Source organism: Vipera berus, assembly GCF_964194415.1.
Source record: "Vipera berus genome assembly, chromosome: 10".
Taxonomy (NCBI): Eukaryota; Metazoa; Chordata; class Lepidosauria; order Squamata; family Viperidae; genus Vipera; species Vipera berus.
The window spans coordinates 2376756-2398047 of NC_138213.1; the positions used below are offsets into that span (position 1 = coordinate 2376756).

Genomic DNA, 21292 nt, shown 5'->3' on the forward strand with positions numbered 1-21292 from the left:
GCTCTGAGCCAGACACACAAGCCCTCAGACAGACCACAGCCTCACAAAGGAATGGTCGGGGACCGCCTTGGACAATGGCCTGATGTTTCCAAGACTCACTTTCCTTCTGGCTATACCCAGCCTATCTTAAATATTCAGTACAAAATTACAAAAGAAAAGCACTTTGAGAAAATAAAGGTTGAAAAATGGGAATAAAAAAGATTAACAAGGCTCAGACGCTTATTTATTCAAACTTTTTTTTTAATAAACCCCAACCGCAGCCTTGACCGAGCAGTATTAGAAGGGTTAACATGTCGACAATATTTGCTGTAGAAATGGTATGGATGAGAAAGACTGTGTGACTGTCAGTGGGTATGTATGTTTAAAGTAATCATGGCAAATATCCAACAGCTGTAGGGCACCATTGCCCCTGTGTTTTATAGACATGAAGGATGCTTTTTTTTGGGGGGGGGGGGAAAGGTCAGTTTGTTGGGGGGTTTTTTGCCTGAGAATAGAGCTTAGAAGATACACCGATTTTAAATTTTATTCTGCACTGTATAAAAAAATGTAATTATGGCAGAAGGGGCCTAGACCCCCTATTTTTGTGTACATTCTTTTTTTAAAAAAATGGAATGCAAATATTTTTTTTAAATGTGTAGTATTCGTACCCCTCGGACCCAAATTGTATAAACTGTAAATAAATCAGTGTGACATAGTCATCTGCGTAATGGCATGTTAAGAATAAAGGTCAAAGGAGAAGAAGTCCTTTATCCTGGGACATTCTCCTGGGACATCATATTTTCTATATCGGCCTTCATTCACGGGGGGGGGGGGAGAGATCCATTCTCCATCCAAGGTCTTTCACAGGAATCCAGTCTAATTCTATCTTGTGTGCTTTGTCCATTGTAAGACTAACTAAGGGAAGACTTAAACCAAGCTAAAGAGTAAAAAAAGGCTGTTAGGTGAATGAAGTTGCTATTTTCCCCCCCTAGATTAGGTTAACGCAAAGGTCTTCAAACTTGGCAATTTTAAGACTTGTGGACTTCAACTCCCAGAATTCCTCAGCCAACCCTTTCAAAGCTTCTTTCCTGGATTTCCCCTTTTCCCCCCATCAATAAGTGGATCTATACATTTTAAAGTGGAGAGGGTATGAAAACTAGAACGTCTATCTAAGGGCCTTTGGAGATAAGCTGTTCTGGAAGCAGTTTTGACTCATTGCCTCATTCAGAGTGACAACGGGTTGAGTTTCACCTATAAATGCAAGGGCTGAGGTGGAAGGATGGATAGAATAACTTCAGGAAGGAATTGGGGTGGGTTGGGTGGGAGGGAAGGAGGGGGAAAAACCCACAAACCCTACCCTTCTGTAGATAATGCAGCAGAACGCTTTCTGAGTAGAATTATCTTGCAGGACGGAATAATTATTTTATGTCCTTTCTCAGTTGTTCCGAAAAAGTGGTACAGTCCAGAATATTATCATATTGTGTTTGCTCTGTGTCCATCACAACTACCATCTTTAGCCTTGAAGTATGTCATATTTCAGCACCTGTAATTCGTTCTTCCTAGGATGATAGTAAGAAGGGCCACGTAGACCGAGAATTGTTAAACGTCAACACAACCAGTGTGTGCTGCACTTTGCAATTGGGGTTAGGACTGGTGGTTGATCAGACCATATTGGTGTCTTGAAATGAAGGATCCGGGTGGAAAATGTCTCCTTGGTGTTTTTCATGTTAAAAAAAAATGCTATAAGTAAGAAATTGTCTGCTGCCTTAATAACCAATTTCTCGGTGTCCAGCACAGACATCAAAACTAACAAACTAACAGCTGGGTCATCTGGAAAATGTTTCATGCAAAATTGTAATCACTCCAGGGAATGTGATTATAATTTCCCGGGTAATTTTTAGACCCTGACTTGAATTTTCAGCTTTTTTTACCTAATAGCACTGAATGTTGGTTGCTGTCTCTGGTAAGAGAAATGTTTTAATTTTATTCTACCTAAACCAGGGAGAAAAATTAACTGTGATACTTTATTTCCAGAAGTCTAGCAAGAGGTACATTTATAAAGAAAATTAAGTGGCTAATTTAGTGTCTCAATTTAGAATGTATGTATTTTACAATGGTTGTTGTGGCAGCTGTTTAAGTCATTAGGGAACCCCTGGTTTGCTTTGGGCGTGGTGTTGCAGAAAACATCAGACGTGGCACTTTTCAGCAAAACTGTCGTGAAACAGTCATGTGACCTTGGGATGTTGCAAACAGCTGTAAATGCAGCTGTTTATCAGGTTGGTCCTAAGTCGAGAACCACCTGCATGGGAACCGCATGGCAACATTTTGGAAAAGAGCAGAGTCTGGTGCACATATATATGATATAAGTCTCCAAATGTAAAGATACGGGCACGGTCAATCCTTATTTAAAAAGCAGATGAACATATTTTAAAACATGGACCACACATGTTTTAAAATGGCTGATGTGTTCTTTTGACAGGAGTCGGGTTTTGCTTTCATGAAAGCCTGGAGCCCAGGGGCAGCGGGGAGGGGGGGGGTTGTTTGCATTCCAATTAACCCCGCCTCACTGATTTGAGTCACTTTCACTGACCAAAGATAAGCTTTGCGTTAGGGCTTGCTGAAGAGTAAGCTCTAATGCCAGTTGCCCTGAATTCAGTCTGCAAACAATTCATCCCCTTGAATTCAGTCTGCAAACAAACTTTCACCAGATTTCATTATGCCTTTGACGCCTGTGTCTTTCTTCTTGAACGCAAGCAAGCATAAACCAGGTTCAGGTTAGCTCAAATGCGGGGATTTGGTGTGCTATTTTAGCCCAGATGTGTGATGCCCAACTGATAAAAGACAGGAAATGACCACTTGGCTGAGGTAAACATGAAAGAGGGCTCTAAAGACAAACCAGTGGTTTATTTCCAGGGACGCCTGTTTCTCTAGCCGGACAGCTTGTTCTTTGAAGAAAGTAACTCTTTTTCTTTGAATTGAGTGGAAGTAATTGATCAGTCCTCAATCCTCTTGGCCAGGAAGAATCAAGTCGTCCAGGTGTGTCCTAAGGATATGTAGTTAAGAAACTCAAGATGGCGCCCACAAGTGTGTGATGGACGCTCTGGCCATTTTTACGGGCTTTGTGATGTCCATAAAAAACAGACAGAGCTTCAACTGTGGTGGCCACCTCAACCTATTTTGACCCCATCCTGTGGACACGTCTGAACAGGACAGATACGTAAAAGGAGAAGTTAAGAGTCTCATTTGCCTCTCAGGTAGCCTTGCATTTATTTATCTGTTTTTGGATTGTATCTACTGGCAATTTATTACATTCCTGGCCTGTCTTCACCAAATCAACTGGCTCCCAATATCTTTGCATCTCTGAGTGGTGTGTGGTTCTTTAATTAATGGAAGGTTGATTGTGCCTTCCAATTTCAGAGCAAGCTAAAACATGCAGTTCACAGCAACTAGATTTCAAGGTGGTGTTTTTCAAACTGGACTCCTTCAACATGTATAGACCTCAGTTTCCAGAATTCCCCAGCCAGCTTGCTTTGAACTTACCACAAACCATGATTCTAAATACTGGCTTCCACAAACAAAATTGAGAACTTCTCTAGCTTTGAATGACACATTAAGCTTTAATTACTGAGCCAGGATAGGGTGCTGAAAGGATCTCCCCTGTTGTTCAACTTCTAGGGCTATTTCAGAATTTTTGTTTTTCCCAGCACCAAAAAACTGGGGTCATGACTAGTTCCCCAAATCTGGGACTATTTGAATTTTAGACATGGTGTTGAAAATCAGCTAGAATTACAGCAGTGAAATGACTATTTTTGTTTAAAAAAAAGACTGCTCATTTGCTTCTATTTAGCCTTCTCCAGTTGTTTTTTTTTAATGATGCAAAAGCAGGAAGTAATATTTATAAAGTCAAGATTCTCAAAGATCTGTTTTTTGGGAAAAAGTTATTCCAAAAGGGATTAAATATAGCTAGAGTTGATTCTAATTCAGTATTATTTCCTTCTTTCCCTAAAACATAGGATTTTTTTAAAATGCCAAAATAGCTATGAAGGAAACTTAGTGACGCTGGAAGACTTCTTTACAGAGTAAACTAATAACTATGTTAAAAAGCTATTAAGTGTAGCTGAAACAAGTAACAGCTATTTGTTTGGCTAGAAATAACTTTTTTTTCTTATCTAAGAAATAAATCAATGGGTAGAAATAATGCCAGAACATAGAAACAACTTGACATTTTTGTGCAGTTCTTATTCATTTAAAAGAAATTGTTTATAATATTCTTTCTACTTATGTCGCCTACTTCACGTTCTTCCCAGGCCTCAATATTCACATAATTGTGGTTTGCAATATTACCGAGATGCAGAAGATGCTAATTATATACTGATACACTGTAAGGATTTTCAAATTTTTACACATTTGCTGCTAAGATTATCCCTTTGTTTTTACAACTGCAGAAGCTTCCAAAACATGGCAAGTAAAAAGAAATTAAATTGCCACTGAAACACCAAAAAGAATATAATTCCCCTTGCTTCTTATTTGGCACGGTTTGCATCTTTCTAATATTATCCCTGGTTTATATAATACATTTCAGTAATTTTTAGGAAATATTTTGAATAGACTTTTGCATTAAAGCTGTAATTTGCTAGCATAAAATTAGTAACAATTACTTTTTTTCTGATTCATTTTTTTTCTTTTTTTTTCTTTTTTCTTTTCCTGATTTCTGGACCCACCACACTCTGAATATCTCTAGAGATCAACTCATTTCCCCCCCTCAAGCTGATTATTCTAGACCATGGAGAATTTTTTTTTCTGCTCAGTTTACAGAGCAAAAATCAATAGAATGAATCCACTGAAGCAAGTAGTAGCTCAAATTCCTCAATGTGAGCCTGTCTGGACTTGCTGCATTTGGGGATAATGTGGATTCTAGATTCTTGATTTTTAATATCTCCAGTGTTATCAAGCTGAAAAGCAAATACTAATAAAATAAAAACGTTTTTCCTCAAAGTGAGCTGGCAATGATGCAGAGCAGTGTGAATGTTTCTAAGTCTTTTTTGGGGGTCACAGAGTAGCAGACACTTTTATTTTATTTTATTTTAAAAAAATATTCTTCTCTCTCCCTTCCCAAAATAAGGCTTGTCAATCAAACTACAGGGGAAAAAAAGCTGGTGCTAAAAGCAGGAGAGGTGCCTATTTGCAGAGCAATGAGGTTATAAATCCCCTTCTGCGCTTGCAAGAAATTGGTGTTAAATTGTTTGTGTCTGTCGCCTCTCCAACTGAAATACCCACCTCCGCATCTTCCAATGTGGAAAAATTCAACTCTCAATTCTTCCTTTCAAACAAGAGATTGAAACTACATTCGGGCTGCCAGACCTTTTTAATGCCTTTCTTAAATATCTAAAAAACGGAAGAGTCTTTCTAGTAATGTGCATTCCTTTGTGATGTTAAAATTGTCTTCCTAATTTCTCTTTGGTGTAAAGGCTCTTTTCATAAAATGGTAAACCCAAGAAGTGAATTTCAAAAATCCAACAGGGAGCCAAGATGCATGGAAAATTCCCAACTCTTTGCTGCTATCTAGTGGTTGTCTGGATTTCTTCAAACCGAATCTGAAAGCCAAGGAGGTAACGTTGAGTAGGGTTTCCTACTCAACGTTAGTAGGGTAACCACACAGGGGCACGTCCATGCCATCTTGCCATCTTGATGGAAAATGTTTGTCATTTTGTCAGTTAATGGGATATTTTTTTACCCCCTTAAATGTACCAGCCTAGCCAAAAGTTTCGGGATTTGTTTTGTGCTGTTCCGTCCAAACTCTAAACAGGCCTGACCCTAATCTTAAAACTTAGTCTAAAAAGGCAGTTTCTTCTTGCCCATTTTGTGCCCCTTTCAAGAAGAAATTCAAATTGAGGCCTGAAGAATTTGTATATAAACTGTATTTAAGGGATGTCTCAAAGAGGGTAGGAGAGATCCTTTTCTGTAATATACAGAAAACACTAGACCAATTAATTAATTCAATTGATTACTGGAGATCTACCTCAATCCATCGAGAAGGCTAACAGCAGCAAAGAAAGACAAAATGGAAAAAAGAAAAAGAAAAGCAGCTTCTATGCAATCAAAATCCTGATTAAGCTCTACAGTATTACGATAAAATTCCCCAGTGGCTTTATAATACTTTCAAACTGATTGCTTTTCATATACCTTTTTTTTTTTGGCTTTCATCATGTAATGTTTTGGTGCTGTTCTGCATAGGTTCAACAGCACCAAAAATCCACAGTGGCAAGCCGTTTATCTGCAGGAAGCGTATAAACATAATTTAATACCAGAGATGTTTTTTTTTCCTGTGAACATGTCCTCCAAACGCCGAGATTCAATGAACCATCAAAATTAATGGCTTCTGAGCTGCAGCCACTAAGCCTTTTTCCCTTGACTTCAACTCCATCGCTCAGATTTATCCATAGCTCAGTCAGCCGAAGGCCAAAAGCAACAGTGGAGAAATATTTCATATAATCACTTTTGGAACTTCTAAAAAAATGCAATCCCATCCCACCTGCAACTTTATTTCTGCGGTAGCGAGAGTCCCCATCTCTGTGTCAGGAGAGTATTTAACACTGAAACAATCTCATAAATAGGCAGCCACTGTGTTCTTCTGCAAAGAATCTGCAAACACCCAAAGAATTGCTGGCTTCATTTCCCCCCCCCCCTTCAACCCAAATTCAACCGTGATGATTTTTGTAGGCTTGTGAATGTATCTGTTGGCACCCTAGAGATTATCCCAGGGCCCCTTCAGCATTAGCAAGAGAATTCTAACATTCCCCTAGAAAACGGGATCAGCCCCATTCAGTCTCTGCTTGGCCTTCTCCGTTTGGTCTTCTCAGGCCCAGCTGACCTTGGAAATGTTGAGCATCAGGGTCATAAGGAAGTCAGACTGATATAAGGTCTCCTGCTTGAGCTGGGGGTTGGACTAGAAGACCTACAAAGTCCCTTCCCGCTCTGCTATTCTGTATTCTGGTCAAAAAGTAGGGATGTCTATGATCCAACTTTTTCTTCAGGAAGTTCTCCAGATGATTGTACACCAGGGATATATTCTCACCTTAATTACTCAGTGTCGAGAAAAATAACCAAGGCCAAAAAGAGATAACTTGTAAGAATGGGAAGACAATGGTAACCCTTGTGGGAAGGCCATTCAATGATATCACATCTGGTTAGTGGCATCTGCTTTCCTGTAGGTGGTGTTTCATGCACCCATTGTGCCACCTGCTGGACAAGCGATCTCCAACCCAGTTTTATGGGAAGTTTTGTTTCTACTAAGTGGAGCTTTTAGGGAGAGAAAATCCTATTTAGGTTGAGTAATCTGAAGTTTTAGAACAGCAGATGCTGGATCTGTTTCTCAGCCACATCATTCGAGTAAGTGAAGATCTGGGCTGATTTCCGGGCACTTAATATTCCGAGTCGCACTTGGAAAAGGAAATGTTGAAAATAGCTCCTGGCTCTTGAAACATGACAGTGGAAAGGCAGGCTGGGAATCTAAGGATCAGAATGCAAGGGACACCTGGGTGAACAGGATCTAATAATGCTTCCCCAGAGATTTGCAAGGAACCAGCAGTTTAGTATGTACAATAGGACTCTCATCCCTTGTTTATATGCAGCAGCAAAGAATAGCCCCATAGCTCAATAGCCTGAATTGTAGTTTCCTTTTGGAGCTGATAAATTTTGCTTGGCTTAAAACGGTCCAAAATGATAGAAGTCTGGAAAGCAAATCACCTTTAGAGATTCTAATAGTTAAATTAATTCTGAAGGAGGCTCCTTCCTTCCTCCCCCCCTCCCTCCCTTCCCCTTCCTTCCTTCCTCCCCTTTTCTCATTTTCCTTCCTTCTTCTTCCCTCTCTCTGTCCCTCCATCCATCCACCTACACTGATTTTCCTCCCTCTGCTTTGGGAGCACACCAGGCAGCTGGTGCAGGTCCACTTCTTAAAATGTTGGGTAGTCAAACCATTGACTGGGGTTAGATACTGCATTAAGCCTTCACATGGTTGCCTTGGTTTTACTTTATAAAGTAAAGTAAATTAACACACACACACGTGTGTGTGTTAATAAGACTCAGAACTGCGGTTTGTGCTACACAGCTCGTGAATGCTGTGTGAATGCAGGCACTTGTAGCTTGTGCAAGAAGCTTACAAACTATAGCTCAAGGCCACAAAGTCTCTACAGCCCTTCTCAGTTGCAAATCTTGATAAGTCTTGTTTGTGAATGACACCTTATTCTATCTGGCAGGCATAATCTAAGAGAGGGAAGGAAATAGGTTTTTCCCTGTTTTTCCTATTGTGTTGATGGCTTTTCAATCCTGGCAAGGTGCTACCATCATTGCCTCAAATTCTGGCTTTCTTTTGGTAAGGAAAGGAAAGAAATCAGCGGAGGAAAGAACAGAGTAGAACAATCTGCCAATTTTCTTTTTTTCTTTCTTTTTAAACAGTAACATTCTACAACCTTGGGAAGGTTTATTTTAATGCTTTCTGAAAGGCCCACCTCTCTTGAGGCACAATAATATACTTAAAATACACTTAGTAGCACACCCTGGAGGTATGAAAAAGATTTCCAACTCTCTCCGATTTTAAAGTAAAGAAACATTTCATTGCTTATTTTGACTTCCTGCCTGAGATCAGCTGCGAAAGAGCTTCTGTTGAGAAAGAAGGGCAGCCAAACTCAACTTTTTGTTCCAACAAAGCAAACACACACACACACACACACACACACACACACTCTCTAAAAGTGCTTTGCTTTTGTTTTGCAATAAGCATTTGTCAGTACTTTCTAAATTTAGTCTTTCTGTCAACAATCTCCTGGAGAGAAAGTAGCCACTGAGGCTTGAGACTCACTGGTCAAGAGGGCAGTGGAGTATCCAACAGCCCACTCCAGTTCGGATGCCCTCCGGGAACAAACTGCGGGACTAGAGACCTAACCACCTGAAGGGCACCTGATTGAAGAAGGGCAAGGTCATGTTTACCGGGAGGAGAAAAAAAAAACATTCTCTGTAAGACTCGCCCTTCCTTCTGATTTTCCAAACTATTCTGTAGTGAACAAAGATGTAGGCAAAGTTTTTTTTGGTGGGGTGCTTGGTGCTCTCTGAACTTGGTTGTTTTCTTGCAGACATTTCATGACCCAACTAGGTAACGTCATCAGTGCTAGAAAGGAATGGAGGGTATGGAGTGGAGGAGGAGGAGGAGGAAGAGGAGGAAGGGGGGAGGAGGAGGAGGGACAAGGAGGAAGAGGGGGAGGAGGATAAAGACTGTGGAATCCTTGGTACTTTCTGAGCTGGGTGGTTTTCTTGCAGACATTTCATTACCCAAATAGGTAATATCTTGAAGATGATACCTAGTTGGGTCATGAAACATCTCCAAGAAAACCACCAAGCTCAGAGAGCATCAAGGATTCCACAGTTCAACCCTGAGCTATAAATATTCTCTTCTGTTGGCAAACAAAGAACTCTTTGCTTGGTAAATATCAACTCAGTAGCTCTTGCCTTTCGATAGGCTATAGTAGGGATCCGAGGTGGAGAGTGCCACCACAAGAGTTGATAGGCATTACTCAGAGTTGTAGCAAGGAGAGACCAGCCAAAGGTCAAAGAGGATCTTTCCTTCTGCAACCCAACAGAGCGTATTAACATCTCCGAGTCTTGATGCAAACCCAGGTTGGGTACCTTCTCACATTATGAAGACCACGGATAACAAAACATCGAATCAGGATTGCTTTGTGATGCGTGTGTGTGTGAGGACAAATACAAATTACAGCCCTTTAAATTTTGCTGCATGCCTTTCTCCAGCAAACGTGTCCCCTCGTGAAGGAGGTTGGGAGCTTCAGTTGAACTCTATCCAGAAGATTACAGGTGTTGCCCTAATCTGCTCTACAACTTCACCCCACCTTCTCCACCGAATGGTGTGAAAAAGTCAAAAGACCAAGAAAACCGCCGTCATATAAATAATCAAACCGTCCAGCCTCATCTCTGGTAAACCGCCCCACCGAAAGCTCAACTCTTGGATGGCTGCCATTTTGCTATCCAACTGGCATCTGTTTCAGCAGGTCCTTCTCCACTAACGGGGTCTAGGTGCCATTTTGCCCGGCTGGCTCCTGGCCCATTCCACCCGCAGCAAACGCCCTTGGAGAGTCAAGCCTTGCAAAGCTGTGATGGCCTCTTCAGCCTTGGATTGATCACCGTAGCTGAGGAACGCTTGGTGATGTGCGCCTTGCCAGGAGAGCCTTGCTGGAGTCACATGGTGCTTTTGGAGGGCCTCCTTTAAGTCACTCGCTCTGGTTCCAGAGGAGATGTTCCCCACGTAGACGGTGGCAGGAACACTGAGGTGGCCTCTTTCATCTGATAAAGCCTCTTCTTCTCGCCTTGGCTGGTCCAAGCTGGCCTCCGCCTGTGACCAACTGCCTTCGGGAAAATTCTTATTGGCTACTCTCGGTGTCTTTCTAGTGGTCAAAGTATCAGGCCCTTCATCTTTGAGGAGAACAGTTTTGCCTTCCAGCTTCTCTCTGCCATGAAGAATCCTGAGGACTGGGATTTTCCTCAGAGTTTCCTGGCTGATCTAAAACGAATAGAAACAAAAATTAAGAAAATTACCGGGTAACGACTATAGCTACCACCTGATTTTTCCAGGAGCATCATGAGGGCATCAAAAGAGGCTTAAGATAAGACCAATTAATCTGAAGAACAAGATGCTGCCAGGAAGTGTTGTATGTATGTGTGTGAGCTTGACCAATTGCCCTGTTGAAACTCCAGCATCCTTACATAGAATGGAGCAACATGTCTGTCTGTCTGTCTGTCTGTCTGTCTGTCTGTCTGTCTGTCTGTCTGTCTGTCTGTCTGTCTATCTATCTATCTATCTATCTATCATCTATTTCCATCCATCCATCCATCATCCATCATCATCCCTATCTCTCTATCTCTATCTGTCTCTATTTGTCTGCCTCTCTCTCTGTGCTCACCTCTCTCTCTCTTTCTCTCTCTATCTACCAATCAAATGTACCTACTGAAGCTGTCTTGTCTCTCCTAAAGGGGACTAATTTATCCTAATCCTTAAACCCAACTAGCATGTGAAGAAGTTAAGTACCTCTGAATGTGAAGAAGTTAAGCACCTCTGCAGCTGTGAAACCCTACACTGGGTAATAAAAACAAAGAAGGGAACGGTCCTTTTCGAAAAATGTAAGCCCTCCCAGGGCTGCGTATGTTGACAATTCTTCTGATGTAGTATTCTTCTTCCTGTAGTATTTGCCATCACAATCAAAGCCCCTGTATTTTCCCCCCTCCTTTTTCCTCCTTCCTGTCTTCTCTGCTGGGGTGGTGGTGGAGCTTCACAAGAGACTCTCGTCCTGGTCCAGATCCCTACTAAAGGGGTAGCAGTGCTGGGATCAAAAAGGACTTCTTCAATCAAGGAAACAGATGGGAGCGCCTGGAGGGAGATCTTTGCCCTCCAGCAGAATGGAAGCTTTCATCTCCTTTTCCCTGATAAGTGAAGATCGGTCAGATAAGCAGGCTCAGGCTGCAGACCAATCTTGTCTGCCAGGGTGTCAAAATCGGCACCAAGATGAAAGTGTCTCTGGAGCCTCGGCCAGAAGCTGGCAGATTTCTCTTGCAGAAGCCAGGGAGCCCAAAACAGCCAAGGAAAGGTTTATGGAGATTGAATTCCAACACTAGAGAGGTGTGTGTGTGTGTGTGTGAGAGAGAGAGAGAGAGAGAGAGAGAGAAGAAAGAAAGAAGAAGGAAGGAAGAAGAAGAACAAGAAGAAGAGGAAGAGGAAGAGGAGGAGGAGGAGGGGGAGATGGAAGGGAGACAGGAATGTCCATGGCTGAGCACAGTAGCACCCAAGGCCATCCTTGATAGAAACAGGAAAGAAGGAATTAAAGTCACTTAGAAAATTTAGCTAGGTTGGTGTTTGTCAACCCTGACAACTTGAAGAGGAGTGGACTTCAACTCCCAGAATTCTTCAGCCAGCCATAGAGTTGCACAGGAAACCTACCTTATGCCATATGATTCCCCAGGGTTTCGGCCGCTTGCATTCTGTCTTGATGATCCTTGTTGGGGTAAGGATATAATCCACAGTTAGATCATGGTCATCTAGAAGCTCTTCTGGAATATCCACTACCTAGTAGAGATGCCAAAGTGTAGGATAATCACACGGGGGTCCCTTAGTACCTTCAAAGGACAATTTTTCACTTAATCAAAACATTTCCCTCACCCCATTTCTGCAAACTGGGGTCTCTCCAGAAATATGAACTTCAGTCCTGGAGTTTCTCAGCCAGTCTGGCCATTTCCAAAACTCTGGAAGTTAATTTTTATGGGTCAGCCTGAGAAGGTGTCCAAGTTGGAGAAGGCTGATATGAAGTCCTAATGATCAGCACCAGAACCTTGACTTGGGCCCAGGAATTTTGGACAGTAGATGAAGCTGTCCTAGGCAGAACCAGACTAGAGTCCAGTTTGCCTCAGAATGATTTACCTTGATTAGGAGAAAGTTCTCTGGCATGGCAAGCAAAGAACATGGGATCTTCTGAAACAAACCGTGTGGCATCTTCTACTTAAATGAGCACCATTCCTTTACTAGAGCTGGTGAAGCTTGACATAGTACTGGAATCCTGAGCTCAGATTACTCTTTATATTGCGTAAAATTAGTGTGTCGGTGGTATTCTGGAAGCCCTTGAGAAGTGGGTCTCAGGACTGTTCTCTGTCAATGATCAAGGTGAGCTGGATCACCACTTCTTTTCATGAGTAACGTTTATCCTAGATCCGTCTCAAAGATGCTTTTTCATGAGGCAACTGGACTTTCTTGTTTTTCCTCTGAAGACGTTTCGCTTCTCAGCCAAGAAGCTTCTTCAGCTCTGATGGCATTGCTAAATGTCTACGTTTCTTGGATGAGAAGCGAAAGCTCTTCAGAGAAAAACAAGGAAGTCCAGTTGCCTCGTGAAAAAGCATCTTTGGGATAACTACGACCTGGATGACTGAGAATCTCCATAGACATCTTGGATCCGTGTTTCTCAACCTCGGCAGCTTTAAAAAGGGAAGACTTCAACTCCCAGAATTCGGCAGTTGAAACCCATCCGTCAGAAGTTTCTGAGGTAGGGCAACTTTGCCTTAAATCTCTCTCTCCCTCCTCAAAAAAGTTTTTAGCTCCCTGGCCCTAACCATTACCTGGCAGTCATGGACCGTTGTGATGACCACTGTCCTCTGCCCAATTGCTCCCATAGAAACCATCATGGCATATTCCATGTCCGCAAAGCCTTCTCCTTTCCCGATCCGCCAGCCTACAGCAAGAAAAGGGAGCACCCGTCTAAAGCAGGAATTCGAACGCCCAGTTACAGCAGGGCCAAAAGGAAGGAGCGGTCCCTTTTCCCCCAGCTGGGCTGAAGCCCTCCTGAGATGCAAAGAGGTCACTGAATCTCATGAAACCCCCGCTGAAATTGTTCTCCGAGGATCTGGGAGAGCCCATCATTTTGCTGGGAGAGGCCAGAAGAGTCTCAAACGTTAGCAGGAACCAAGCTAAAGAAACTAAGCCTGCACGGAAATGAGAAGGCTTGACAGCCACCAACCTTTCTCAGAGACAGCCACAGATCCCACCACAATCAGGTCCACCTGGACTTTTGCATCTAGCCCTACTGGGACACTGTAATCTCTGACACCCTAAAAAAAAAGAGAGGGGTGGGGGAAACAAAGACAAGACAGGATAATCAGGAGGAATGTACTTCTGAAATCTCCCCTTCCTACATCTACATCAGGTGTGTCCAGCCTTGGCAAAGTTAAGACCTGTGGACTTCCACAGACCTGCTGGCCAGCGGAATTCTGGGAGTTGAAGTCCACAAGTCTTAACGTTGCTAAGGTTGGACACCCCTGCTCTACATGGACATTAACCATTCATGCATTCGAATAGGTAGGGACCATGCCTAGACTTCACATCACTTGAAAACATCTGTCAGCAACTAAGACGCTCGGATTGTCTAGGTTAATTTTTGGCTACGATTGATTAGGCAGAAGACAGATCTAGGCTGTCATTTCAACAGCAGCCCTCTCCTTGAAGGGTATCAGTGCAATCTAACTCCAAGCAAATGTACAGTAGATGGGCCTTTTCCAGAAGCTGCTCTGATGTCCTCTCATCAGTTCTACAATTGGGAAGATTTCACGGGACTCTGTATTTCCAGAGACTTTTTTCCTTGTAGATCCAGGGAAGTAGAAACTCTTCCTCATGTCCTCCTACAGTGTCCTTTTTAAAAAAAATGATGCTCCAAGACATGCTCTGATCTCCTCAAACGTCTCTAAATTTGAGGGTGATACTTATACATTTTACCCTCGTTATTTTTAAGGGATACCAAGCCCAGGCTCACATGTCAGGTGTCCAAGTACTTCCACCAAGTTATACAACTGTGCAAAACTTTTAATCAGATACGTCATCTTATTGTCCTTTTTTTTTCTTTCTTTCCCAAGAACGAATTGAGTCAAACTATCTTTTATTATTATTATTATTATTATTATTATTATTATTATTATTATTATTATTATTATTATTATTATTATTATTATTATTATTATTATTATTATTTCTAAAGTGGGCAGACTGCAATAAATGTGTTTGATTTGTCATTTCAACACGAGAGGGCGCCAAAGTGCAGCGTTGAAGTGGACAGATCAAACAGGGGACCTTCTAACTCAGCCACATGACGCAATCCGGCCTCACTTCTTTGTGATACTTACTTGGGAGGTGGCACATTTTCTTAGGGTCTCCTTAGTGGCCCCAGGAGGAGGCACGATTCTGTTGAACAGCCCTGTACGCAAACGGGGGGTGGGCACCAGGAGGGTTTTCCTGGCCTGCAAGAAGAGGAAATAAGTCCATGGACCAGCCTTCCAAGTATAATTGTGCGTTGCTTTCTAAACTGAATTGTTTGAATTTCTTACAGACGTTTCGTTGCCCAGCTAGGTAACATCACCAGTCCTAACACTGATAATGATGCCTAGTTAGGGAATGAAACATCTGCAAGAAAACAACAAAACAGACAGCGCCAAAGGCCCACAGTCATTGTCGTTGTCGTCATCCTCCTCCTCCTTTGTGCAAACTCCACTCCCTACTAGCACTGATGATGTTCCCTAGTTAGGTAGTGAAACATCCACAAAAAAACAACAAAACAGACAGCACCAAAAGCCCAGAGTTCTCCTCCTCCTCCTCCTCCTCCTCCTCCTCCTCCTCCTCCTCCTCCTCCTCCTCCTCCCACCCCATTCCCTTCTAGCACTGACGATATTCCCTAGTTGGGTCATGAGACGTCTGCAAGAAAACAAGCAAGCTCAAAGAACACCCTGGACCCTGCAGTTTAACCCTGACTTACTCTCCCCCACTTAAGACTCAACACACACACACACACACACACACCGAAAATGATAAAACAAGTCAAATGGAAGCGTTTGCTGACATCATTCATGATGGACTTATGGAAGACATTAGCACAAAATGGGAAGGTGAGGGCAATTTTGAAGACCAGAAGAAAGGCACAAGCAGAATTTATGGAAAAGGAGAATATTCATTGGAGGTAGTGATGACGATGACTATTCTATTCTATTAGAGCTTTGTAAGGTAGGGATGGCTTTTAGGGATCTTTGAGTGCAGACTATCTCTGGTTGGGTTTCCTTGAAGAGCCATGAAAACCTGTTTACCTGGACCACCGACAAGCGGATCCCCTCGAGAGGTTTGTCCGGATCCACCTTCACTTCCCTGGCTTGATCAAATCCATCCCAGCTTTTGATAGACAGACCTGTTTGGAAAGATCCCTGCAAAGGAAAACATGACCTACTCACTTCCAGGGCTAAAAAGCGGATGTCCTTCTGGGGAGAGTCAGGGTTGGCTTTAACTGTCCTGGCACTTTGGAATTCCCCCAAATCTGGAATTTGCACTGAGGCAAGAGAGGCACCCTGTTGAGTAAGACATCAGTGAGTGGTCCAACTATGGCAACTGTCTTCTGTCTAGTTTCTTTCTAGAAGAGACTGGACAACCCTTTGTCTGAAATGGTACAGGGTTTCCTGCCTGAGCGGGGGGTTGGACTAGAAGACCTCCAAGGTCCCTTCTATTCTATTCTATTCTATTCTATTCTATTCTATTCTATTCTATTCTATTCTATTCTATTCTATTCTATTCCATTCCATTCCATATTTTCATTCTATTCTATTCTATTCTATTCTATTCTATTCTATTCTATTCTATTCTATTCTATTCTATTCTATTCTATTCTATTCTATTCTATTCTATTCTATTCTATTCTATTCTATTCTATTCTATTCTATTCTATTCTCTATTGTGTTCGTTTGTCTGTGTAAGTAACACAAAGACCAAGTAGGGCTTACTGTAATGCCACTTTGAATGTAACAATTGAATTGCTTGAATTAATGAATTGCAATATGAAAATCCATTCATTGTTACCATGGCTGCACCCGTGATTTTAGTAATTTCTGAGATTAAAAAGTACAGTTTGGGCAGCTTTGAGAATGAGAACCTTTTGAGTGCAAAGTATTTGGGTCCTCTAATAACTGGAAGCACTCTGTGTGTCTTGATTATAAGAACTAAAAGAGTATTCTGGAATTTAACTTTATGCCTTTAAATATATTATTTAATATGAATCATTAAATGTTCTTGTGGATGCAGAAGTGGGGAAGGAGAGAAATACCTTGAAATTGGGAATCCGGTTGTGGACCGGTCTTGGAAAATCAGCCAGGTTATGGGCTTCCATGTAATCCCAGATTTTGTTTCGGATGTCCCATTTGGAAACTCCTCATGGGGGGAAGAAGAAGAAGAGAGCCCCCTAAGTTTTTCCAGTCCTTTAGCTTTCAGGCTAAGCTAAGCTGTAAATTGCATATTTATCTATATTTATTTATATTTATCTATTTTACTTATGTTACATTACATCACATCACATTATGTTATGTTATTTATCCATATTAATCTATTGCACCTTACAAATATTTTTTTTCTCCCAGGAATGTCAAGGTTTTTTTTCCCTGTGGCTGGGGATGATGGGACATATAATCCACCTTTCTTAGGAAGGCACCACTTTAGTAAAGGATGGCCAACTCCTTCCATGATGCAGCAATTAATGCATTGTTTCTCAACCTTGGCCGCTTGGAGATGTGTGGACTTCAACTCCCAGAATTCCACAGGTCACCTTCTGCCCCATGCTGGCTGGGGAATTCTGGGAGTTGAAGTCCAGACGTTTTCTATTTGCCAAGGTTTTTAAGAAGAGACTGGACAATCGCTTGTCTCAAATGATACGAGCAGGGGGCTGGACTAGAAGACCTCCAAGTCCCTTCCAGCTCGATTCTGATTCTGAATTAATGGGAGCCACCTCACGCAGGGACCCATCAGCTAAGTACAGGGGCCGCACATTTCTGACGCGATAGCAGGCTAGCTCGTGAGAATGCGCCCAGATGCGGGCAGAGAGGAGGCTCAGTCCCCGAGTCTTCTGCCAGCCGAGCTAAAGGTCGGCTCCTCTCCTTTGCCTCCCTTCTCTTCCTATAACATCCTTCCTCTTACCGGAGCTCCCCCCTCGCTCCATGTTCCTTGTCGGGGGCAACCTCCAGGGCGAGATCAAAGCCTCGGAAGCCAGTTACATTGTAGCCGAGCGCTTCATCCGTCAGTTACATTGTAGCGCCGCCCCTGAGCTCCCACGGCCACGTGTTTGCTCTGACTATGGCAGCCGAGAGGGGACAAGCCATCGAGCGTCTCCTGCCGGTCAGTCTCCCCCCAGGACGGCTGGGCAGGATCGAAGAGTCGCCTCGCTGTAGGATCAGCATCCTTTCCGCCTGCGAACCGCTAGATTTTCGGGAAAGGAGATACTGCAAAGTTTAAATCCTTCCTTCCTTCCTTCCTTCCTTCCTTCCTTCCTTCCTTCCTTCCTTCCTTCCTTCCTTCCTTCCTTCCTTCCTTCCTTCCTTCCTTCCTATTTCAACTTCCTTCCTCTCTTCTCTTCTCTTCTCTTCTCTTCTCTTCTCTTCTCTTCTCTTCTCTTCTCTTCTCTTCTCTTCTCTTCTCTTCTCTCCTTCCTTCCTTCCTACCTTCCTTCCTTCCTTCCTTCCTTCCTTCCTTCCTTCCTTCCTTCCTTCCTTCCTTCCTTCCTTCCTTCCTTCCTTCCTTCCTTCCTTCCTTCCTCTCTGGGAGTAGGGGATCTTCCCCATTTCAAAGTTAGCCCCGAATACTTTTATTTTTTGGGTGAGGGGGGACAAATTACTCCGACTTCTCCCTCCTCTCTTCCTAACATCTTGCTTGGCTAAGAGTTCGGGAAAGCGGAGTCCTCTTTTGTAACATTTTGGAATGTCCATCTTGGGCAACTCTCAACGCGTGTCTGTCGGAAGCTTTGCTCCGTACAGACGCCAACACGCCTCATAGCTGTTTGCTATTTGTATACTCTCTCTCTCTCTCTCTCTCTCTCTCTCTCTCTCTCTCTCTCTCTCTCTCTCTCTCTCTCTCTCTCTCTCTCTCTCCCTCCCTCCCTCCCTCCCTCCCTCCCTCCCTCCCTCCCTCTCTCTCTCTCTCTCTCTCTCTCTCTCTCTCTCTCTCTCTCTCTCTCTCTCTCTCTCTCTCTCTCTCTCTCTGTGTGTGTGTGTGTACTGTCACAGTCCGTACACGAGGTGTCGCCGTCTTCAAAGAGACTAAACTTCCCCCCCCCCAAAAAGGCGTACAATTCATTCTTTTGACCTCTAGAGGGCAGTAAACGCCAGGGAGTGATGATTGCTGACAATCGCGGCGGCTCCGCTGGCAGTATTAACTATTACTCTGAATTACCTATTTTCAGGGTTTTTGTGGGCAAAGCGGCGCGGTTGTCCTCGCCCATAAAAACCCTTGAGGTCTCTGCATTCTTGAAACAATTCCACAGGGCAGTGGATGGAAAGGAAGCGAGGTGCGTGAAGATGCTAAATGGCGTTGACCAACAGCAACGTTTTTTTGATCCTGGAAGGAGCGGAAAGTTTGCGCCTGCCCTTTGGCAAACTCGCTCGCGCGTGGAAAGGGCCAAATATTTTTAATGCACAAGACAAGTGGTGTCATTTAGGATCAATAATTATGTGAGCGCATGTGACTGTAGGAATTTTATTTTAAAAGACAAAGGTTGGGATTTTTTTTAAAAAAAAATTCGTGTAATTTAAGAAAGCAATAAATATCTTTCTTTTATTTTAGGTAATTTAATACAAATGTCCTTTCCAAAAAATTAGCCATCAGGAATGCAGGTAGTAGAGCATGTAAGATCATTTATTCTCCAAGAGAAGAAAACTTACTTTGTTTTTTGAAAAATTCCATAAGGTCTTTTACAGGACGTGATTATGATAACGATTAATGCATAATTAGATCCCCCCCCTCATTTCTGCCTGTCCTTTCTAGTTCATTTCCCAATTATTTCCTTCATATTTTTGACCAATATTTAATTAGACATTGGAAGGCTGGATTAATCCTTAGCATCATTAAGCAGAGCAGAACAAAGGAAAGCTTTTAAGAATACTGCAAACATAACCTTTTCTTGACTTAATTTAACATTACTAATTTATTTAACTTTTTTCATCTCTTTGCTCTGTCTTTTCACAGAAAGACGCCTCCTTGGCCCCCCCCCGGAAAAAATCAAGGGAGAAAAATCGAAAAAGGGATTTCGATTTTGTAAAGGGATTTTCCAATCATTTTAGCAAGCTTCCTTTTAGTTTAAATAATTGGCCCTCAAGTTTCCTGCATTTGAAAATACAAATATTCCTCTGAGTTCTTCCTCTAAAGAAGTCACTTTTTCCGAAGCTGGTTTTTTTTCTTTGTAACTTTCATACTGAAGTGCTGTAGTTTCCCAGCTTCACTTCCCCAAATACAAACGACTCTGAAGTCCTGAGTAAAAAAAAATCCTTCCTTTTATTAGAAATAAATACATTTTTTAAAAAGGCACAGACCACTTTAAATTTGTTTTCATTTTAGAAGCTTGTGCTTAGCGTGGATTAAAACCACCGCTTCTAAAATTGGGAAACCCCTCAGAAAACAAGCGGGCATCGCCTCCACCCGTTTCATCCTGTCGTCCTTTGAAAATTTTGCAATGGGACACAATCCGTGCGAGAAAAGTCCACACAATCACAGAAGCAATTACTTCCAAATCTACCTAGCTGCTTAGGAACGTCCTGCCGAGCTAAGGTCGTTGCTAAAAGAGTCAGGAAAAGTTCTGGGGAGAAAAAAAGTTTGCAAAACTATAGGAAAGAATTTGGAATACGTTCCCCTCCCCAAAAAAAGATTTGGTCCAATTTCTCCTGACTTCGCCCTTTTTAAAAAAAAGGACGCGCAAGAGATGGTAAACACCTTTTTAGCCGTCGTCGCTTTCCCCTACCACCGATTCCGTTTGCTACCCAAACGAACGGAATTCTTGCCAACTCGAAAAAGGCACAAAAATCACACCGGGTTAATTATCCGGCCCTGAGAGTCTTTAATGGAATAATCAAGGGGTGGAGGGCCGCCCCGGGGTGGGGGGGAATCCAGGGAAGGAAGGTGGGGAAAAGGCGACGAGGAGGAGATGGAGGCCAAATTTAGCAAATAATATTCAACTCCGTTATCTGTGCAAGGCTGGATTAAGCCTGTTTGCCTCCTTGGGAAGAAAAATCAGCGCATTTCATTCCAGGCGCGATCCTTTGCGCAGAATTCTTTGTCTCCCCCTCCCACTCTTTTCTGAGGAGCCCTCCCCAATCCCTTAATTCCAGGTATTTAGGAGGGAGGTGTTAATTGAGTTTAGAACCGAAGTGCTAAATAAGCTTCTTTCGGAATTCTTCACCCCACCGAGCTGATTCGGCGGAGCGAGGTTCCCCGCGGGGGGGGGAACGGGGGGGGGCGGCCCTAGCCGCTCGCTTCTCTCCCGCACCTTTCAGAACCGGGGCTGCCTGCGGAGGACGGTCGGGGTCCGGATGGAGAACCGGCGGGCTGGTCTTTGAAACCGAATCTGCTTCAAAAAAACAAAACAAAACAAAAACAACCGGCGCTTTCAGGAAAACTTTCGCGCTACCAGAACTCGGATGGCCGGTGGCAGGAATAGAAGAGACTAGAATGGAAGGGACCTTGGAGGTCTTCTAGTCCAGCCCCCCCCCCCGCTCGAGCAGGAGAACCTATCCCATTTCAGACCAGGGACGGTCCGATCTCTTCTTAAATTCTGCCGATTCCCCTCCGCCTGGCGCCTCGCGGCTGAGATTCCACCCACGATCGGGCATGGTTAATCGTTACGGTGGTTAAGGAGGGTGATGGTGGTTTAAGAAGGGTGACACTTTGGGGCAGGGAGGGGGAAGGATCGCCCCTCGACCCCCCCCCTCC

General features: G+C 43.1%; 1 protein-coding gene across 5 annotated transcripts in view; it reads right to left on the reverse strand.

The window, feature by feature from the left end:
- Positions 1-8238: 8238 nt before the first annotated feature.
- MTHFSD (methenyltetrahydrofolate synthetase domain containing) overlaps positions 8239-21292 on the reverse strand; it is a 34492-nt gene continuing 21438 nt past the window's right edge. Inside the window, exons 2-10 of one of the 5 annotated variants that reach the window (XM_081336087.1) lie at positions 20850-20927; positions 17516-17794; positions 16653-16753; positions 15649-15762; positions 14698-14811; positions 13542-13632; positions 13144-13256; positions 11978-12103; positions 8239-10546 (exon numbers count right to left, since the gene is read on the reverse strand). In XM_081336087.1, coding sequence (XP_081192213.1) covers positions 10049-10546; positions 11978-12103; positions 13144-13256; positions 13542-13632; positions 14698-14811; positions 15649-15762; positions 16653-16753; positions 17516-17537 — 1179 coding nt within the window. In that variant the 5' untranslated portion in view covers positions 17538-17794; positions 20850-20927 and the 3' untranslated portion in view covers positions 8239-10048. Of the gene's footprint in view, positions 10547-11977; positions 12104-13143; positions 13257-13541; positions 13633-14697; positions 14812-15648; positions 15763-15789; positions 15904-16652; positions 16757-17515; positions 17795-20849; positions 20928-21292 lie in introns of all 5 variants that reach the window. The other 4 variants (XM_081336088.1, XM_081336084.1, XM_081336086.1 and 1 more) reach the window with 4 other exon arrangements.